This window comes from Arthrobotrys flagrans, assembly GCF_004000055.1.
Source record: "Arthrobotrys flagrans strain CBS H-5679 chromosome Unknown unitig_1, whole genome shotgun sequence".
NCBI lineage: Eukaryota > Fungi > Ascomycota > Orbiliomycetes > Orbiliales > Orbiliaceae > Arthrobotrys > Arthrobotrys flagrans.
In genome coordinates this window covers 4352817-4374223 of record NW_027137556.1, presented here as the reverse complement: position 1 = coordinate 4374223, position 21407 = coordinate 4352817, and the positions used below count along the sequence as shown (strand labels likewise).

At 43.8% G+C, this 21407-nt stretch overlaps 6 protein-coding genes across 6 annotated transcripts; 1 reads left to right on the top strand and 5 right to left on the bottom strand.

Annotated features, from left to right (window-relative positions):
• Positions 1-6797: 6797 nt before the first annotated feature.
• Positions 6798-7568, bottom strand: DFL_009293 (uncharacterized protein; the record flags this gene model as incomplete). Its single annotated transcript, XM_067639156.1, has 2 exons — positions 6798-7366; positions 7430-7568. The coding sequence occupies 2 exons, from the start codon at positions 7566-7568 to the stop codon at positions 6798-6800; spliced, it is 708 nt and encodes a 235-aa protein (XP_067486973.1).
• A 3409-nt stretch (positions 7569-10977) lies between these two features.
• DFL_009292 (uncharacterized protein) lies at positions 10978-14085 on the bottom strand (the record flags this gene model as incomplete). Its single annotated transcript, XM_067639155.1, has 5 exons — positions 10978-12628; positions 12694-13489; positions 13605-13614; positions 13700-13732; positions 13852-14085. 5 exons carry the CDS (start codon positions 14083-14085, stop codon positions 10978-10980), a joined length of 2724 nt encoding a protein of 907 aa, XP_067486972.1.
• Positions 14086-14852: 767 nt separating this feature from the next.
• Positions 14853-16812, top strand: DFL_009291 (uncharacterized protein; the record flags this gene model as incomplete). Its single annotated transcript, XM_067639154.1, has 4 exons — positions 14853-15140; positions 15249-15724; positions 15847-16221; positions 16287-16812. The coding sequence occupies 4 exons, from the start codon at positions 14853-14855 to the stop codon at positions 16810-16812; spliced, it is 1665 nt and encodes a 554-aa protein (XP_067486971.1).
• Positions 16813-17353: 541 nt separating this feature from the next.
• DFL_009290 (uncharacterized protein) lies at positions 17354-18328 on the bottom strand (the record flags this gene model as incomplete). Its single annotated transcript, XM_067639153.1, has 3 exons — positions 17354-17940; positions 18056-18255; positions 18315-18328. 3 exons carry the CDS (start codon positions 18326-18328, stop codon positions 17354-17356), a joined length of 801 nt encoding a protein of 266 aa, XP_067486970.1.
• A 152-nt stretch (positions 18329-18480) lies between these two features.
• On the bottom strand, positions 18481-18776 carry DFL_009289 (uncharacterized protein; the record flags this gene model as incomplete). The annotated part of the gene is made up of 2 exons (XM_067639151.1): positions 18481-18542; positions 18635-18776. The coding sequence occupies 2 exons, from the start codon at positions 18774-18776 to the stop codon at positions 18481-18483; spliced, it is 204 nt and encodes a 67-aa protein (XP_067486969.1).
• Positions 18777-20172: 1396 nt separating this feature from the next.
• DFL_009288 (uncharacterized protein) lies at positions 20173-21373 on the bottom strand (the record flags this gene model as incomplete). Its single annotated transcript, XM_067639150.1, has 3 exons — positions 20173-20549; positions 20698-21285; positions 21355-21373. The coding sequence occupies 3 exons, from the start codon at positions 21371-21373 to the stop codon at positions 20173-20175; spliced, it is 984 nt and encodes a 327-aa protein (XP_067486968.1).
• Positions 21374-21407: the final 34 nt, after the last annotated feature.

The following is a 21407-nucleotide window of genomic DNA, read 5'->3' as shown; positions in this document are numbered from 1 at the left end:
GAAAAACAGTATTTCGTAAATGGGCCGACCGTTTTGAATACATGGCATGCCTTAAGTTCTCTCAACAATTATATTTTATGTGATACTTTACGAAATTTCTCCTAGAGTTAAATTCTAACTTTCAACCATAACGAACTCTGGAACTTTACAAATCTATAAGTGCTACGCGGCCCTATTCTTCGATGGGAGTTTATGCAAAGCCCCAACCACTCATACTTCTTATCAAATTACTCATCCTTTTAGGTAGCCATGAACACTGAAAAGTTTGTTCGAGTTACAATGTACGTTCAGAAGAAGCTCGGCATGGCCGACGGAGAGTTCAATGAATACTAGGCTCGTATCTACGGTCCATTGTGTATTGAATGGATGCAAAAGTACAGAATTATTCGATGCGCCCAGATATATAGCAATCCGCCAGCTTTCATTACCGTTTACCCCATCGATAATCAATGTCCTACAATACTAGAAACACATAAACAAAGTCGACATGCACTTCCTTAAAGAAAACGTACCTTTCCTCCTATTGTCCACGGTTGATGGAATTGAAGATTTCTACGTCCACGACTTGAAGGACTTTACGAATGCACTAGCAAAAGAAGAATATAAAAATTGATTGCACCTGACGCGGGGCGATTCACTGATACTCCAAATATGTTCCTCTCTGTTGGTGAGGATTATGTTTTAATCAAGAACGGGGAGGTGCAGAAGCAACATGAACACGACTACCATCATGCTTGATGCGCTTGTAAAATAGTTGCGAGACAATCGGGAATGGTTCAGATACATTTATTTTGAGTTGAAACCGAATGAAGATGAGAGTAGAATACATTTAGTTTCGAAAATCTAAAACACACGTACCAGTGTTAGCTTCTATTATGATAGGCACTCGAGAGATCCCAGGCCAAAACTCTAGGGAATATTTTAAAGAGTTTTATTTTCTTTATACGATAATACTCGCACTTTGAAATCCATATTTTTGATCGCGATCTCGGGCATATAGCTCACTATTTTCTGTCGCTGTTCGTAAATATTGGACCGGCATAATTCCGTAGAGGTACTACTCGGAGAACAACCTATTTCGATACGATTAACTAACTCTATAAATTTGCAGATATCTATCTGATTTGTCAAGAGGTATAGGAGTTTAGCTCGGTGCAAGACCCCCAAAATGGACGCTAAGAGGGCCATAGTTGAGAAACAAAGAAAATGATCAATGCCGTAAATTTCCGTACCGTTTATTTTGAAAGGGTTTTTTGGGCACTAGTAGTGATATTACCAAAAGTGAAAGGGATCTGAAATTGTCCGCTAAAAGGTATTTCTTACGCAGTCTAAGCCCCGAGACTACTCTCGTAGGGTGCCAGATAATTGATAAGCGCCGCAACACTTGTTCTCCAGAGCTTGTGCTGTTGAGCTGGCAGTGTCCAAAATAGGTAGGAATGTGACGTGAATCAGTTATCATTCAGGGTAACTAGGATTTTAGAGCTAAAACGTAAACCTTCCTAGTATAGTAAGTATCTCCTAGAATTCCAATAACCAATAAAACCTGACAGTAACTACATAACTAAACTAAACTGACCGATGAAACCAGGAAACTGGCTCCAGCAACCGCAGAAAATCAATAGCGATACTAATATGGCCGTGTAAAGCATATACGTATATCTAAGCGTCGCGGAGTAATTTGCAAAAGCTGTGCCAAGAACTAAACATATGGCCTTCGATGGCAGTCGACGTCGGCACACAAAATCTAACAACACCGGAGGTAACTTTATATACTAAGAGCCACCTAAGTTGATAATTATAATCGTAGTTTCAGAAAGTCTAGATATCTCGAGCTTTTGGTGAGAATCTACGGAATAGATAATGCCTGAGCTCGTGATCCAAGTATTTCTAGCCGTGTACGCCTTGCCGCTTATAGTTTGGTGCTAGGATTAAGGCAATACAGAGTAAATATCATGAACTAGACCCTAGCGAGGTGTCGGCCTCGCAAAATGCTTGAGAGGGTCCAGGATTTCGCTAAACTACACTATTCAAGAGGTCGATCTAATTGATCACAATCATATCTCATGCAGCTGGAGCATCTATAGCGAGCAGAATGTTCGAAGCTTTTTATAGGTTGATCGTTGATCTCGTACCCAAAACCTTGAGCTCAGTGACACGGAGCCCTTTCTATGTATCTTAAAAATATTAATAAAGTAGCGCATGCATAAAACTCGCTTACAATGCCTTGCAATATTTCGATATTTCTTTCCTTTTGCTCATACAGACTTGATGCCCGAAGCCAAGCTGCTGTAAGATATTAGCATATATGATCGAATTCATAAAAGTTAAATAATACAATGTCGAATTTGGTTCGATTTCCTTTGAGATACCAGCGCCTCATGTAGCGATAGCGACCCCAAGCTTGCTTTCCCCCATGCATGGGCATCTGACTCTAGCTTGAATTCCACGACGCATGTAGGGGTGAATAGATATGATTTGACTTTGGTCGGCTAAATGGACATCCAAGTGCTCCGCGACCAGCTAGACTCACAAAGCTCGGTAGTACAGGCTGGGTCGCCAACACGTTTGAGCATGTTGTCTGTGGTATTTCTATTTTAGAAATATTTACTAACCCAAAATAATGCAACACATCTAAATTTGGAAATTTTCCAAAAGCGGCAGCAAGTGAAAGATCTCAGGAAGCTGCGCTTTCTCAAGTTTTAGCTCCGATATTGCTACGATCACAGTATATGACCTGTCAACCAGTGCTCAACTCTTCTCGGGCCGTTTTTAGCTCAATAATACTTCCAAATCCTGAATTCATAAAGATTCGGAACTGGTCTCTTATGACAAGAACAGGAATAGTCCATATTCAATAGCATACTAGGAGCTGTAGCATCACTGTTAGCGTATGGAACTCTCGAAGCTTATTCACTATCAAATATGGACAGAATTCAATCCTCGTGGTGTAAAAAATATTATGTGTTCCCTCACCCCGGGCCCTCATCTCGGGCCCCACAGGATCTAGGATCGATGCGAGACCAATCTAGGATAAATCAATGTTAGGATTAGTCACTTTCACAGCAACATCTATGGAACATTGCCAAACAAGGTTGATAGATGGAGTATGTGGTTGATGTCAATTTATTACTGGTGGAATACACCTTAATAACATCTGAGTACAATGCTATACACAGTCAGCACCTCGAAGCGCCAAGCCTATACGTATATACCTCCCAAAAGCAAACTTCAATCACCAGGCCTGTTCCTGCAGTTTCTGCATGAACCACTCAGAGACTGGATTTTATATAATACAAATCAATTAAAAGAGACCCTCACACCTTCAATCCCGAATACCCGTATCAAATCACGAACCTACGCCTGCGATTAAGTAAATGTATGACAACCCTGACTGCAAGCGTATGCACGTACCTCGTCACGACCTCTCCTTGCCTTTCAACTGCATAAATGTACCGCTCTTATCTCCAAAGGAAAAGAAAAGTACAAGAAACCTTCGGAACCTTCTTGTACTAGCCGGGGAGGCATTCTAAAACCCTTCTAGGGCGATTCGAATGTCGCAGTAGCCGTCCTTTTATAATATCAATCCTCGTTTAATAAGCTAAAATCGCATTGCATTACATATACAGGACATATCCATGTCACCCGCTTCTTAACCTGGGTGGGTAATATGTGGAAAGTTCTTATTCGACTTCGGCACTTAGACAGAATTCGAGGTTGCAGCGGTACTCTAGTGGAAATTGAATCTATGGAATCTGTCGATGAAATGGAAGGCTGACCCACTGGCATCCACACAAAACGACGGACACTGATGATATATTGCCTTAGTAATATAAATCAGCTACTAGGTAATTTTTTTTCCAGAGTAAAACCTGGCGTCTAGAAATCAAGTCTTGATATCTGAGTAACATCGAAATCTGAATTATGACTTCTATTCAGACTGAATTCTTGTCGTTGTAGAAAGTCTCGAGGACTAGACGGGGAAATACGTCTAGGTCACATAATCTTATTTGACTCTCACGGCCAACCCGCAACCTATAGCACCCCAGAATCCCATCCCAAATCTTTCTACTCTGCCATCCTAGATCTACAAGCTATCGATCCTAAGATTTTCTCATAATAATCGCCGACTCACAAGTCTACGGATTTGTGTCTTCAATTTTGCACTAAACCAATGTCCTCATGAAGTCTTCAATTTTATCGGGAGGAAACGTACTTTCGTCTTGGTGTCTTTTCTTGTGTTAGAAGAACCGTTCTTCTTGGACTTACAAAGTCTTGTGTTACATTGTCGTCACTCACTAGAAAATTATTAAAATAAGAGTAAATGAAGATGAGAACTACCAAGGGTTCTTAACTGAATTCGGTATCTAGGTTGCAAGCTACTGAGTACGGAAACGGAATCGACGAGAGATTTTAGGATTGTAAACTAGAGATGTGTTGTAACTGGAAACGTAGACGAAATTTGAAAGCATCGATCTACTTTAAAGGTATTCATTGACACAAGACCAATCGAAGTTACATAGGGAAGCCGAACACCCGTCGGTACTGCAATTAATTTGTCTTGAAAAATATGATAGATCTTCAAAATCTCGAATTGCCCACATGTCCACTGCGCTCGAGTTCTGATTGGCCAAACCTGCAACGAACCAACGGCGCCTACCCACACACACCAAAAATATCCATCCAATCGCCTATTTCCAAATGACATTAGCGTGACCAGGGTCCAGCGGCTAGCCTGTGGGCAGCCTTATCTTCCGAAAAACTCAGTGATTCACAAGCAACTACGAACTTGGCCATTGGAGCAAAGAAACAAGAAAATTCCCTTCTCATATCTCCGATCAAATCAATGCTAAAATCCATTCCATAGTTCCTCAAAAAGATAAGTGGGGACACACTAATCCATTTCTATTTTCAGAAACATCTCTTAGTCCTTCTTGCTCCACTTTTTAGTTCCCTTCTTTTTACATATAATATGGGGAACTAAAAGAAGTTAAGTTATAAGGTAAGGAATCTGATTGGATATTATTCAACGTCATCTGTCGAGATTGCGTGTTTTCATGAAGATCCCTTAGTGTCTAACGTCTTTTACCTTGATATCGATATCTCGACTACTTTTTGGTCTAAGGGCCTTCTTGAAGAAGACCGAGTTATCCGTTTCTACAACATTAATCCATAACAATTGACAAGGAAATTAAGCGCACTTATGAACCCTTGGATTATGTTTTTTGTCTTCTTGCCTTAAATTTTGCTTGCAGATACAAAATGAATATTAATGAAAAACGGGTAGTGAACTACAGCCTGAAAACATTCCAGGTTCGCATGTAAACTTCATTACAATCGTGCAATACCTTACCGAACGGACATATCCAACACTCAGATCCACCGAGTTAATTTGTCCCACTTCGTACGAAAAAAAAACCAAAGAAAAAACCATGCATTTGTCCAGCCTTAGGCGTGTATATATCTCGTATCTGCAGAAGGTGGCCTCCAACCTGTGGTAAACCCGACAACAACCCCAATCAGCATGGGGTAGAAGAGCTGCATGCGGCCAGGTCCATGACCAAGAAGCATCATTGTGATGGTTAACCTCTGGACCAACTGGATGCAACCTTGTTAAATCCCAGTCTACTGAAAAAGACAATGTGAATCCTGCTAAAAGAACATGGAGAAGATCAAAGTCAAGCTTGTAGGCGCCTCGGATACGATTCTGCATGGAAAGTTTCTCATACATGCATATGGCCCAGCCTTGAGGGCCGGCATATGACCTTGCCCGGTCGTGTCGGTTCAAAAATCCTAGTAATTCTTCAAGAGCCCTGGAGATATGTATGTCTATCCACGTCTTCTTTCCGCCACAGCAGGTTGCCCTTGATCCGACCCCCGCTAGAGGGGCTGCAAGATCAAGAATGGGCAGCGTTCCAACGGGGACCAAAATCTTTAGTGTCTTATAAAGTAATCCAACAAAGCGGGATTAAGGACGGTTTGTGTCCATGTTAGATAACGAAGAGGGGATTTTTACTACCCAAAATAACCGACATTTGATTTTATGCAAAATTTTGAGCTAGACTTTCCCGCACCAGCACGGCTGGACGGCCCTGTCGGATGGAAAGAACTGCGTTGTAAAAAATTGCTTGATTCCCTAGCCACCGTTTTAAAACACAAAAATTTAAGGTTTAATTTCCCCACGATAGGTGTTCATGGGGGAAGGTGAGTGAGCGAGCGAAGCTGGTGAAATCTATGCAAAGAGGCGCCTCCAGTTTAGTTCATTTATTCAAAGCATTCAGAAGCGGAAGGTTGTCTCAATTCATCATCATATAACTCTAGCACAAAATTATTGGAGATGTGCAAAAAGAATTTAGAGAAAGAATTTCTTGATTATTTGGTCCCTCCTAGCTAAATGCAATTTCCTGCTGAGATACAGAGAAATAAAAGGATATTATCTAAACGACTGTGATGATGGGGTATATCGGTATCCTTTTGTGGTTCAAAAACTAGCTTTCAAAACAACCCTGAACAAAGACGACTTCTGCAACAACAGGATGGTATCTACATGGGAACCGTTGATGAAAAGACACTCTGCTCTTGGGAATCCCGTTGGACTTTGGGTATTGATATGTAGGTAAGCAGTATTACTAGTTAATAGTATAAAAGTGTTGCTAGCGCGCTGCCAGCTGTAATCATGAAAATGCGCGAAAATGCGAAAGGGAAGAAAAGAGCTGTATGATTAAACAGGAAGTAATTCTTAACAAACGAGAAAGGACAGTACAGTAAAAAAGAGTTAAAAGGAAAACAGAAGCTTCTTTTTATGTGCTCTTGTAGACCCAGTATTGAGCAGCGTAGGGGATCTGTCGCTGCCCCTGCCACAAGCACTTGCCGAGTGGTGGGGATCCACCAGCGGTGTGGAGACGGTAGATAGTAGAGTAGGTAGAACCCATACCCTGCTTTGCAACCAACCTGAGAGATGGAACGGCACCGAAGTTGTCAGGACGCTTGCCAGTATCAGAACCAGGAAGAGCTGGGATTTTGCCAGCGAGACCACTGATTAATTTGGTCTTGTCGGTGAACTCGAAGGTTGGGGTGGCGAAATCACCCTTGAAGTAGTGGACTCCAGAGATGAATTGAGCGTTGAGCATGTTCTTGAGCATTTGGAGACCAGCGAATTGGGCAGTTGGGTCCATCTGGACGGCACCACGGGTGACAACATCGGCCCATTCGGGAGAGACAGCGAAGGCGCAGGACAAGTCGTAGAGAGTCGCGACAGCTCCATTGGAAGTAGCAACGCCATTAACGCAGGAGTAGTTCTGAGAGCCATATCCGAGAACAATCTTGGCGAGCTTCTCGTTTGCAGCGGGATATGCGAGAGTGTTTGAAGCTATTGATATAGATATTAGTATGTGAATGAGTGATATAAAGAATGGTTGACTAGTAGACTTACAGTTAGTTGGATCAACGAAGGCCTCCTTTGGTATCTGGACAGACGACAGGCTACACCCAGTATATTTAGGCGTAGGAGCGGCCAGAACAGCAACGGCGCCGACGAGGATGGTAGCAACGGAAGCAAGTGTGAAACGCATCTTGATTTATAGAAAAGAAGTGAATCTATCTATGAATTGTCGAAGGCGGGAGATGTTTGAGGTTGATGATGATGATTAAAGAGTTGAATTGAAAGGATGATTCCAGAAGGAAGAATTGACAGTCGTTTTAAATAAGCTGGTATCGAGCGGGAAGGAAGTATGTAAGAAGCTGCGAAAGATATAAATAAAAAAATCACCAATCTGTTGACGTCACCAAAAAAATACTTATTTTCACCCCAGGGTAAAAATGTTGGTTATGAATTGAAGCTAAAAAGGGATCCAACGAAGTGAAAAAGGAAAAAGGGAAAAAAGAAAAAGTACTTTCTACCCGAGAAGAGCACTCGTGGATTTATTTTGTAGATTACTTTTTTGTAGATTTTGGTTAGGCTGCAGAAGGTAAGAGAAGTTGGAAGTTGGAGGTGGGATCTCTACATCTTAAGTAGGCTCGCCGCTCGCGTGCATCTCGAAATTTGATAGCGCGACGGTTGGTTTGAGTCGAAGATGCGAAATAAGCAAATAGACCCTCGAGATCGCAGGGGTAGTACTTCTTAGACTTTCGCACCAAGACATGTACAGGCTGGGGTAAACCTGTTGCTCACCGGCTTTCGCAGTGTCCAAAATAAAATAAGCAAATGTGTTCGACATGCATCGACCGAAGGAGTGTTAACGAGAGCACTAACACCAATAGTGGGGAACGGCCAGCGGGTCCTAGCCTATTTCGTGTTCGAATATGATATGGTTCCTGCCATCTCGACCAAGCTTTTGTTGGAGGAAAAGGATATTAATAGCGTCTCTTCGCGCTTGGGGATATGAACAGAGGGAGCCCAGTTATTGTTGATGAGGAATGGCATTTCCTCCAATCAAGCGCCGTTGGAGCCTGTTCGGAGGGAAATTTGATGTCAGAATTATCGCGTGGAAAATTGATTCTAGCGGGTACCGGCAAGATACCCAGAATCACCCAAGCTGGTCCAAGCTGGTCCAAGCTGGCCCAAGCTGTCCAAGAGGCGCGAACAAGGTCACCATCGTCAATGCAGAATGTCAAATTCCAGACTTCTGCCCTGTCCTGTCGAGCTATCCAGTCCTTGGGCCAAAGCACCGACTGGACGTGGGTGTGGGCGCGTACTATTTCTGGCAGCTACCACTTCCATAGCAGCCACAAAAGTGTTGTGCGGGCAGGCAAAAAGTGGGCCGGAAAAGTTGGGCGAAAGGTGAAACGCCATTACGAATGCAGTCCGGGCCAGCCCATTGAACGGGAGGGCGACTAGTCGAAACATCATGCTAGCCAATGAGGACGGCTGGATTTCGCTAGCAGCTTGTTCACGGGTCTGTGGCGTCTAAAAAAGCTTGTCACCATCCCAAATGTTGTTGGTGTTAATGTTGCTGCTATTCCTGGGGACATTTTTTTGTCTCTATTGTACCACTCGTTGGATTGTATGCGATAATTACTTTGTAGATAGTAAGTACTAGTGTATGCCTCGAATTGCGTCAACCTGCATTCTTTTTTGATTTTTGAGGGTGTGCTCGATGGAATTCATTGGCCATTTCCCGACTCTTTCGAGAAGGCGGCTCTGTGGGAAAGAAATAGTATTCACTTTTCAGCCTCATTTACAAAAGTCATGCAGTTATGATAAGTGTGATGTCCGCTGTTTGTGGCTATTCTGTACTACAGTAATTGGTTATTTGTGATTGTTAGCTTCACTAAATCTCCGGCATAGCTATCAAAACCCAACCTCCACCCGTAAGCTACCCAGCCATGTATGTCTCAAAACAGGAATTGATCATAGCTTTCCGTGCCACCCGTGCCGTTTGAGATCTTGTGAGAGCTAGAAACTGGACATAGCTCGAGAGCAGTTATGTACTTACCTCGTAAAAGGATATTTCTCCGCAAATCTGGTTGTTCTCGCGATAGAGAGGGGGGGAAATGGCAAGATCCGTCCGTAAAAGATCCCTTGTCTGGACTTCTAGTTTAGGAGCTCAAGATTCGCGGTCGGCTCCAAGACCATGTCTGCGGGGGAGAAGATCAGCGGTGTTTTGGGAAACATCCTGGAGAAGGGCATCTCGAACCGTGCTGACAATTTCAACCTCAAAATCCTCGATTTGTTATACATATAGATCTCATAGTTCGATATCAAAGTCTGGTGTCCGTAGGCCGAAAGACGGCACCTGCCTTGTTTCAACTTTCTCGTTTCAAACCTCGAAACATTGCTGTCCAAAAGACGGCCTGAGCTTTATCGACCAGCCTCAAAGCTTCTAACTACCGACCATCTCCAGTTTTAAAACTTTACTAGAAGAAAGTCCCACTAGTTACAAGGAGAGAAAATGCCCATCAGTTCGGCTAATTCCCTGAAACTGCTTTCGCTTCATCAAGGTGGGGACTTCGACGAGTTCTGGAAGCGAAAAACACCAAGGCTTGAAATTCCACGGCAATTCTTATCTTAACGCCAGCAAAGTCAGCAAAAAGGGATAAAACGTTGAAAAGAAGGCTTGGGAGAGCCTCCTTTCTCGAAATTTCAGATATATCATCATTATCATCCGATATCATAAAACTCAGATATATTGATCATGACAGCTCTGGTTTCATGTCTTGAGAAAATGGGAAGTTTAGCCTCTTCATCCAAATGGCAGGTTCCGTGGTTCAACACATACTGATAGGTTAGCCTTTGAATCAGTCATGAAGTTGGTGATCAAGAATGAAATTTTAGGAAGTTTCGAAGGGAATTCTCTACCGGATAAATATTTACAGCCGTGTTTCGCTTTAATCCGTCCGCCTGTTGAATAACCAGTAAACTTTGGCAGTTTCAATTGCGATTCGCCGGTACACCTCGGGTTCTCTACAGAATACCTTTTCTCAACTGTCTCTCAAGTAACCCGCAATGCTATCAGAATAGGCATACCTTTATCCTTTATGTGATAAATATTTAATAGCATTCAATATACACTTGAAGGTTTAAACGTTAATGCATCTAGCTGTTATAAAAGCGTTTGATTTTGGGCATTGGCCACATTTTCGGCCAGATCTTAGTTTTGCCTCCAGCATAACTCACATAAATTAAGAAAGTTATGCCTGCACCGTGCACCCTAGTCTAGTATCTGGATCTGCTTCTGCCGCTCTTAGGTATAACCTATATATGACTGCAGTTCACTTTGTTTTGTTTTATGGCGTTATATTTGATATTATTGTAGAATCTGAAGCGACATCATGGATTTATGAAGTGGCCGTCAAACGGGATAAGGATACATGAAAGTTACTTGTTAGGTTCATACATACATACTTGTAGTCTTGAGTCCAGAGATACTTGCGGATTTACGATCAGGTGTACATAACTCAGAGATATATGTCTATATTCAAGAGCCGGAGTGACCTCCAATGGGGCTAAAATACATGAGATATAAGGATGTTTGAGTCACTTTATGAAACTTCTTCTGGATTTGACCATGCATTATTGTGATCTTCTTGACCTAGAGTTGCATCTGCGGCTCCAGTTCGCCACCACCGCCAACCTTTTTTCATAGCCGGGATATGTGATTTACGCATATCGCCTGTCGCTGAACCTTCGGAGCTGGATCCACCGAAGGCGAGATTCGAATCGAGAGACTCTCTTCTCCCGCGCCGCTGCTTCCTCGCCGTTGAGAGGGGGGGAGCTGGGGCGTCGTGCAACGTTGTGATACCACTGGCGTAACTCTCCCTTTGCCTCGCCGCCAGAGCCTCCAATTCCATTTGCCTCTCCAGACGCTGTGATTCTTCTGCCTCCAGACGTCGCGATTCTTCTGCCTCCAGACGTCGCGATTCTTCTGCCTCCAGACGCTGTGCCCTTTCCGCCTCCAGACGCTCTAATTCCTGTATCACCTCCGGATGCTCCAATTCCCTTCGCATCTTTCGCTCCAAATCAAATTCCCTTCGCCTCAGATGCTCCAATTCCACTTGCCTCGCCTCCAGATGCCGCGATTCTTCTGTTCCTAGATGCCACGCCCTTTCTGCCTCTAGACGACATTCCTTTTCCGCCTTCACACGCTCCAATTCCCTTTGCCTTGCCGCCGCCAGAACCACCAATTCGTGGCTCTGGCTAGATCTCCATTGTTCGTTTCCATAACTAGAATCTGGCAGGATAATCGGACCATTTGCTCCTCCCTTTGTGATGTCTGGGTACGAGGGTCGATGAGATAGATTATTACCTCGATCCGAACTGTCGGAACTTGAGTAACCAAATGCGATGTTAAAATCGAAAGAATCTCTCCTTTTGAGTCCCTTCCTGCTTGGTCCTTTACCACCCAAAGAATCATCAGATTTCGAGCCCGGGAAGGACTTCCGTGTTGGCCCGCGCTTAGATCCAGATATATTGCGTCTCGCCCAGGATTTTAATCTTGAATGAAGTTCTGAGAAAGAAGATGGTGGTGTAGTATGTGTATCGGATCCGAATGCCATATCTGAATCCAAACTCGTAGTTGAGCTTGAATCCGAATCGATCTGAATCTCACTACTGCTCGTGCTCGTGTGGTTGGGGACATCAAACTTGGGGCTACGCTCTATACCTCGTTTCCTATCGGGCATCCCAATATCTCTGCTCATCGCAGGGCCTTCCTCTTTATCAGTAGGGGCTAAATTTAAAGCAGTGGCGTCCTTGTATTCAATATGCGACGAATTGTTTGAGCCGTAACTTTTGTGATCGCTGACAGGTCTAAAGTCTTCCGCTGGAATCACACGAAGGGCAAGAATTTCTAGGTGCCAACCGACATGGCTCTCCGGATAAGCAGTTTCCTTCATACATAGCGTACAGAGATCCGGTTCGGTTTCATTAGCTGGTACAGCAAAGAGCTTAGAGGCCATTAGAGTATCATGTTCGTTGAACTTAAACTCATTGCTATGTTCCGCAGCCATATGTGAACTGAAGTCGGCTTTGTTGTTGAAATGATCATGGCCCTTCGTATTGCAAAACCAATTGACCCGATGTTTTGCTAGCTCATGTTGAAACCATTGTTCTCTGCTTTCGAAAAGGAAATCCCCAAGCTCACAATTGGGATATGTGCAAACATATGGTTGAAGATCTTGGAATACGTGCGCTCTAAATACGGTATATGACGATTAGAAATGCTGTATATCCAACCAGAGGTCTATCAATGAGCATACTTCCACTCCTCTTTCGAGCTTATTTCCTTCACCGTGCAGCAATATGGACACATAAAATATTCTAGTTCTTCGCCATCTTCTCCTAGCGGCCTCCGTGGCACCACAACTTCAAAGCCGTCAGTCGTATAGACAGGGGCTGGAGCTGGGCGGGTGTAGCTAGGCGGTTCAAGCCAGCTTGGATTTTGCAAAGCGTCATTAGGACCTTTCTGGCGTCTGGCAGGTGTGCTTTTGTCCGACTGTAGTGGCTGATTATCTCGTGTTTTCCGGGAATGTAATATTTCCCGTCGCCGAGTTATCAGTTTTCCAAGTCGAGTAGCGACTTCAGGAGAAGCTTTCGCCAACTCGGGGAACATATTTCTAACATATGAAATATCCAAGCTCTCGAATGGAGCTACCTCTTCCGGTAGTTCTCCCCGCAGCCTATGCTGGATTGTTGCCTTTCGAATAGGAAGTCCATACAATGAAGAGATAGTCGTTTGTATTGCATGTCGGATTTGCGCCATTTCTCCTGCAGGGAAATCTATTCTCGTTCGCGCATGGAGACTTTGAATATTCGAAATACCATTAACTGGCTCAGGCTTTCTTAAACTGTCATTTTCACCCGCGCAGTCATCCAGAGAGTTCCCGTTTATGGAAACATCGTCGGACGAGAAATCCCAAGGTGAGTCGTCTCCTGTGTCGGCCTCGGATTCCTCATGGGACAGTTCTGTATCTTTGGTACCATATTTTGGGAGTTTGGCGGATATGATGGCCATATCCTCCCATGGTACTCTTTCTCCCTTCAGTAATGCTATGGCTACAGATAAAGGTGTTTATGGTTAGCAATCATTCTTAAGGTCTCTAGTTGAAGTCGAGAGCAAGATTAATTTCTAGGATATATTGTTTGCCCATGTACTTTATACTCTACATACCATTTTCAATCTAGTATCGTACGCTGGATTAGCCGCTAATGTCCCTTACTTAATAATACCCCATTAGACCCGGGCGTTCAGGGTGGGCGCCTTACATGTTCAATTAATAGTTTTAATATCAACGCAACCTAGAGTATTTCAGCTGTTAGCAAATTTTACAACAGAGCAGCAAGACTCTGGCGACTTTAATTTCTATATATATAGTCTGCGGCTCCAGGTAATATCGATTAGTCAGATTTAAATTCACCTGAGATCGCATAAAAGACGCATCCCTCAGTCCGTAATCCAACGACTTTTCATAGTTCTCCCCCGAATATCCGACTCCCACGCTACTAGCCCATATTTTGTATCTTTCAACTTCAATCTCCCAATCCCGTCGCGAGACTTGGTTACTAAAATCCCGTATCGGAGATTCAGCTAAAGTTGCCAAGTTGGCGAATCTTTGACGGCATGATTGGTGTGCTTGGAAGAGTTCATCCATAGCTTAGCTAGTACTTGACCCGAAGTGTCGACGGTTGCAGATTTTCCCTACTAATGTGAATATCGCGTCTCGCTGAACTAAAATCAGCGGGTCGACGATGCATTGGTTCCTACGCGATAGAAGAGGGCTCCGTGCTTATGTAATGGCCATCTATACCAACCCCTCCAAACAGTAGCTCGAAGCCGACCGCGACCGCGATGCACGCCAATGCAAGTTGTGTTGTACAAGTGGGCGCAGACTTGGATCCTGCATCGGGGCTCTAGCTGATTCCAATCGACTATTAGTACTTCCGAAAGCATCGCACGCCATTTAGATCCCCATGTCATGGTTTAGATCCCCTTGTCATGGCGATGGATTGCCGTAATATAGTTAGGCGGGCACCCATAAATACACATCCGATCCAATCTCGAGCTGTCTTCTGCTTCCAACCGCCCCAATATCGATAGATCCAATCGATCTCGTCCGCTTACTTACTCCCGCCCCGTACAACAAATCCCTACTAGCCTCGCCTGATATCGATCATTTGGAGTTGCGGTACATATTCAATAGTTATATATTTAATTAATAAGATATTAAACAGATATGAGTGGATTTGAAGTCGTCGGAGTCGTCCTGGGTTCTATTCCTCTGCTTATATCAGCACTTGAACATTATTCCAATGGCGTATGGTGGAACCAGCCTTGACTATTACGTATCTGATTATACAAAACTTGAATTGGCGGGGCTAACATCTAAGCAACATCAATTAGCTAACAGCCATAGGTAACATGAAACAATATGAGCACGCGTTTAAAGATTTGTTAGCCCAATTTATTGGTGCAGCGTCACTATACTATGACACCTGCGAGTCGATACTTATATCCGACTTAACTGTGGAAAGAGTTAACAAGCTTTTAAAAACACGGGATGGATCTTTATGGCGTGAGAGAGATGTGGAGGATTTGATTAGAACGAAGTTAGGGGCGAATTTTCAGACTTACGTCGCTATATCGACGGGTTTGGAAGGAAAGATTCAGAGATTGGGGAAGCGATTGAAATTGGAGGATGATTTTCGAGTAAGCTATAACTACCTATCAGTTGTTTAATCCTAAGCGCGATTTCTTGAATTCCGATCCCGCTCGTACCATATCTCGAGATAAGCTAACCCTCGTGCAAATTCCTAGCCTCGATGGGTTGGGTTAGATGGACGCATAGACTCCAAAATTCAGAGAAAACTCCTCAAAAGCGGGTTCGCACGAATTACAGGCGGAATTAAAATCCCGAGCCTCCAGCGCGACGTTGAGAGTATAGTTAGAGACCTCTACTTCCTCGAAAAGTTCCAAACAAAAGCTCTTTTAATCGAACCCCAAAGAATTGAAAAGCGTCACCAATCTGTCACGAAATCTTGGGGGAAGCTTAGCGAACGTGCGAAATGGCTGTTTGAGAGCCTGAATTCGCAATTTTATCAATGCAGATGCCATTGTGTGCACCAGGCGGATTTGGAGCTTAAGGCCCCTACCAAGCCGATAGAAGAGTTTGAATGGAATAAAGAACCGATGGTTTTTGAATTTTCGATTTCGAGTGCTACGCCGTTTTGTAGCTCGATACCATGGGGCTGGAGGGGGATAGAAATAGAAGCGGAAGAAAGTGATTTGCAACCGTAAGTCTAGAATTTTTATTTCCTTGGTTCTATAGAATCCCAACCGAAATGATGTGTATGGGAATTTTTCAGTCTCGAGATGCTCCGAAGATATCAAAGCCAAACTGATGAGGTCAAATTAGCGTCGTACGGACGGTAATGGGTCCAACTTATCCCGTAAATCAGGCCGCCCCTGGGGGTCCAAGCTGGCCTGGAGGCATACCCTTTAATCGTTCATTCCCTCTAGCACCTGCGTCTTCAGCCGTTGTCCCGATAGCAACTCCCCCCCAATTCCATAACAGAGTCGACGATCTTTGCAAGGCTTTATCCTTAATCCGGATCTCGAAGCCAAAGTCCTATTTGGGATTTCTCGAAAGCCAAAACTGGAAGCACCATGTGTATTGCTCGAATACGACGAAATCAAGCACTCACACAGATGTCCATTCGTTGGACAATCTTCTTTACTCCATTCGCGTAGGAAACGCCTGGAGAAGTGGGGTATTTACACCGAGGGAAAGGTAAGTGTTAATATATGTGGAAAGCGATGGATATTTACTATAATTACTAATTTCTATATAAATAGAGCATTGGTAGCACTAAACATGGCCTACGCAGTTCTACAATTCCACTGCACCGCCTGGCTACAAGAAGACTGGGGTATCAAAGACGTCTTCGTCCGACAAGAAAACCCTAGAGCTCCACAAATCACCACTATCTACCTCTCCCGGAAGTTCGACCGCCTAAAAACCATCCCCGTCCGTCGAAACATGCCATGGATTCGCAATGATATCATCTACTCACTCGGACTCGCACTTCTCGAAATCATATACTGCCAACCGATTTCCGCGATGATCCAACAGGTGAACTATGGTGCCGGCCCCGGTTTAATTGACCCCGCTACAGAATTCAGAGTTGCTGGAGAGCTTGCTAAAGATTTGTCGTTAGATAGGAGAGGCATGGTTTCGGCGAGTTTTGCGGCGGTGACGAGGATATGCCTTTGGTGTGATTTTCAGGATCCTACGAATGATCTTGGTGACCCGAAGTTCCGTCAAAAGTTCTATGCGATGGTCATAGAGCCGCTAGCTGAAGAATATATGAGGGCGAGTTGATCTTAATTCCGTTAAACTCAGGTCCCTTCAAAGAGAAGCTAGATTTCGGAGCCCTTAACTCATGAAGCCCAAGTATGTCATTTAATGCCTATATAAACCTTTTAAAAGGGCCAATTACTTTAACAGGAAAAGCATAAGAGAAGCGATTCCATAGGTCAAGTCCGGATTCATATAAAAAGAAACTTAAGCTCATTAAGAGTCTAGGGCAATATAAAGGTCTTGACGTCTCAGTTTGCAAGCCCCTGTTGGGGAGGAATAAAAGGCATCCGCATTAAGATGGTGACACAAAGCCACAGGAACGCCACCAACATCATCAACTCAAAACTTCATCCTCCACCGAATATATTCGGCCCTCATTGTGACAAGACATCATTTGTTTATTTAAGCATTTATTCTGTGGTAGTACTCACCACCATACCTATATACTAATAGTGCCTGGCCCCCCAATCCTCCATCAAATGTATAACAATTACACGTTATAGCCTCGCCATCACAGCCCAAAAGAAAAAGACGAAAACAAAAAGAAAGAAAAACAAAGACATTACAAAGCCCCAGCCCCCAGAACCCCTCCACAACCCCTCATCTCCTCCCACTCCCTTCCATACCGTCCAATCTCCTCTCTACTCTTCGGACCCATCACAGACACCCTTTTCAGCCTCTCAACTTGATATTCCTGACTCCAACTCCACGGTGGAACTCTAACCCTCAACAACTCCAACATCTGCACGGGATGTAACTTCCCCAGCTTTACCAGCGGGAAACTATAATTAATCTCCTCGAGTACAGTGTTATGTATTGCGTATGCTAAGGATTGTTCGAGTACAATGGTTGGGTGAATGTGAGGATACTCAGGGTCCATGATGTAATCGCTTGGGAAGCCCTTAAACAAATACTGATCCCAATTGATCTTGGATTCGACCGGGCTGCGTTCTTGAGCTCCACACTTCCCTTTCCCTTCATACTCTTTTCCCTCCCCATATTTCTGCAGTTTAAACCCCTTATCCAAAAACTTTGCAACATCACCATCAACTCCACGATCCAAACTCTTTTTCACAAGCGCAATCAATATCAACTGCTTCCATTCAATCCAATCTCTCATCCTCATATGATTCCCTAAATCGGGGATTTCTAGTCGCCGAAACCTCCCAGTGTAATAGATATTCGTTGGCTAGAACCTCTGCCAAGACTGCATAACAGTCTTGAAACATCCTGACCCTCCACCAGGCGCTGTATAACTGACAAACCCTCCGCAGTTTATCGATAAGCATACTATTGTTATGATCGGGATCGTTTGACGGTGCGGTGAACCACTCTGGGAAAGTGAGGGTTAATGGACAAAACTCGTATTTGGAGGCGATATCGCGTGGGTACGTTATGACCATATGGTAGCTTTCCAAGGTCGGTTTTCTGAAGGACTTGTTGACTCCCAAGAGAGAAGGGAGACTAGTAGGTTGGACGTGCTTGAATATTTTTAAGAGAACGGAAAGTAGTAGTGTGCTTACCAACGACGGGCCATTTTTGATATTAATCATGGGGGCTTGGGCTGGTAATGATAGTTGTGGGGCTATCGTGCGACCTCGGAGACTTCTGCCGGTTCATCGATAATAGAAAAGGCTGAGCTTGCCGAAGAATGGTTTTAGACCTTTGATAACGGGTTTTAGACTCAATTTAACTTCTGCAGTAATCTCTGGTGGCATAGAGAGCCTCTCTGGCTTCGTGAGGCGTAGATACTACCCCCTGTTAGATATCAGTACTCTACTCTACCGCATACCTTTCGTAGTAACTACGGCGGCAACATACATATCAAACCCTTCCTTCTTACCCCCAAGACCATTTTCTTCATCATCACTCTTATTCTCTCTCTTCCTCAACTTCTGTCTTTGCAACCGCTTCTTCATGTCGTACGAAACCTGGTGCTTGATTTTAAGGGGTAGCATAAGCTGTGGAACAACTGGTGTAGCCATTTTGACTTGGTGATCGACGGGATAATTGGGTTGTCTGGGTAATTGTTCTCGGTATAAGTACGGTAAGCACAATAGAGTATGATGGTGGGGGGGATGGAGATGATGTTTAGGGAATGGAGCAGACTACCGACGACCGGACTGCCAAAGATGTCCTTTGTGATCGAATTATTAATGACTGCTGAAGTTTCCATATTGATGCACATATTTTATTTTGAGATAAGTCTTCGATGATCTGTGGAGCTACATGTTCGGACCCTCATGGGCGAGGATCGTCGAGTGAGGTTGTACAGAAAGACCATACCACGACCCAAACACCATTTTTGAATATAATATCTTCCACGGATGTATATGTTACGCATGCTTAGAGCATCCAAACAGATTAACTTTTGGATTCTCATAAACTAGAATTAATTTGGACTGTAGATTAATATACATCGATCCTCACTCACTTTTCTGCCAAAACCAACGAAACCATAAACCCCCCTTCTGCGTCAAACCTCCTCCACCTACCCCCTTTATCTTCACAACAGTTTCTTTCTTCTAGAAAGCCTTCACAAACTGGAATCGAGATTTATCCATTTAGTTTTACAGAACCTACAAGCCAGAATACTAATAGCGCATTGCAACTTACAAGTTCACAGCCTACAGCCTACATTTTACGTGTATGTGAACAGTTAGATAAGGGGCACTGCGAGTAACAGTCGTGCTAAATGACTGAACAAGCTAGCTACTCTAATTTCTTTTTTTGTTCTCTGTCAAGTAAAATTAAAACAATAATGACAATCAAAGCAATCATAAAATCAAGAGTATCAAGATCCTCCATTGAGCTCCACCCCCTACCTCCCGTCATTCATGGTAAACGTATTTTGACCCGTATGTGTTACCATGTCTGAAGGAAGCCTCCGTTACCGCCGCTTTTTTTCTCATTTTTTTTGTTCTAGGCAAGACGTATAGCCAAAACGATAATCAAAAAAAAAAAAAAAATTTAGGCAAAACGATAACAATGAAGAAGTATCTAGAGGATAACAAAAAAACTATGGGGACAGAATCAATCCAGTCAGGTCGGTAGAGAATGTGGAGTTGTAGTCATGCTCCTGAGGCCTGGGACTTCTCAGTTCCTTCGAGGTTTGGCTGAGTCATGGTCTCCCCGCTCGTGCCTTGGAACATATCAGACCCTCCTGTAGCTACCTCCCTAGAACAATCCTTTTTTTTTTTTTTTTTTTTTTTTAACTTGATTTTACATCTCCCCCCTTCTCAGATTTTGGCTATTTTATATTATTTTTTTGGTTTTTTATAGTTTTTGTTGCCGAATCAAAAACAAAAGCCGAATACACTTTCAAAACAGTGTACCTCGTTCCAGTCTTAATCCCTAGTACTCCCCGCCGCCTCTTCTCTACTAGTTATTATTATTTTTGTAGACCTTTAATTCATATTTGAACTGTTGTCCCGCGTCGATTGATGTAATACTGTGGAGAAACTGCCATTCGGCCCTGTTTGTGTTCTCGCTCAGAGCAGCTGCAACATTGGCGCCAGTGGAACCTCGGTTGAAGTTGAGCACAAAATCCGGAATTTCGGTTGACTTGACGGCTTTGTCTCCGACTTCCGTTGCCTGGGTTGTCTGGGGAGTAGGAGATTGTTGTTTTGGAGGAGAAGACAAGCTCTTCCGAGTCGCTGCCCCACGGACTGGGAGAACGGTATCCGTTGGCGTTGGTACGTCGCTTTCTGTCGATTGGCGTTGGAGACTTGTCAAGCTCACTCTCAACATAGTCTGCTCTGTAGAAATTATTTGTGCCCTTGACTAGACAGGGATACTCTTTGCGGTTCTTCGAGGCAAAATGTTCTTTGCGGCAGCCTTTAGGGAGCCCTTTGCCTCGAAAGCGCCAATGAAAGCGTTCTCCCGAAGACATCCTCGACCACTCACTCGAATAAAAATCCGACTCCTCAGCAGTAGATTCTTCTGAATCTCCTTTGTCTTCGAAGCACCCCTTCTCTTTGGCTCCTCCTTTGACTTCCTTTTCCCCGTTTTCTGCGAGGTTTGGTTCTTCTTTTTCTTTTTCTTCTTCCTTGCCATCTTGTTCCGCCTCTGCAATCTTGTCCGGTGAAGTATATCTCGCCCTCTTTGGCAGTTGGTTTTCTTCTTCCTCTCTAACGAATTCGCAACTACATCCAAATTGTGTAATAGGTTGGGCCCAATCAAATCCCTGGTTTTCCGCCCATTTGTAGGCATATTCACTAACATCGCGTTTCCTCTTGTTTACTCTAGGTCTGGGAGAGAAAAAATTATCATCCAAGACGTTTGGTGACTCTGAAAGTTCTGGCTCAATGGCTAACGCGAATGAAATGGGGAATTCCGGCATTTTCCCCTTATTTTTGCGTTCAGGGGTACGCCTAATACGAGACCATGGTGTTACACCATCAATGTGTTCGGTCTCTGGGCTTGACTCGGGAGCCTCCTCGATTGATTCAACTGGAGGGCTGGACGAGATGATTTCAGCAATTGGAGATTGATCTAGTTTGAATGGATAAGTTAGTCTTTAGTTGAAGGGTTAAGGCGGGTAGGTTGGCGGGGGGGACTTACTGTTCTTAGTTGGTAACATTTTGATACGTTTGATGCTTTGTTTCTATTGAAGT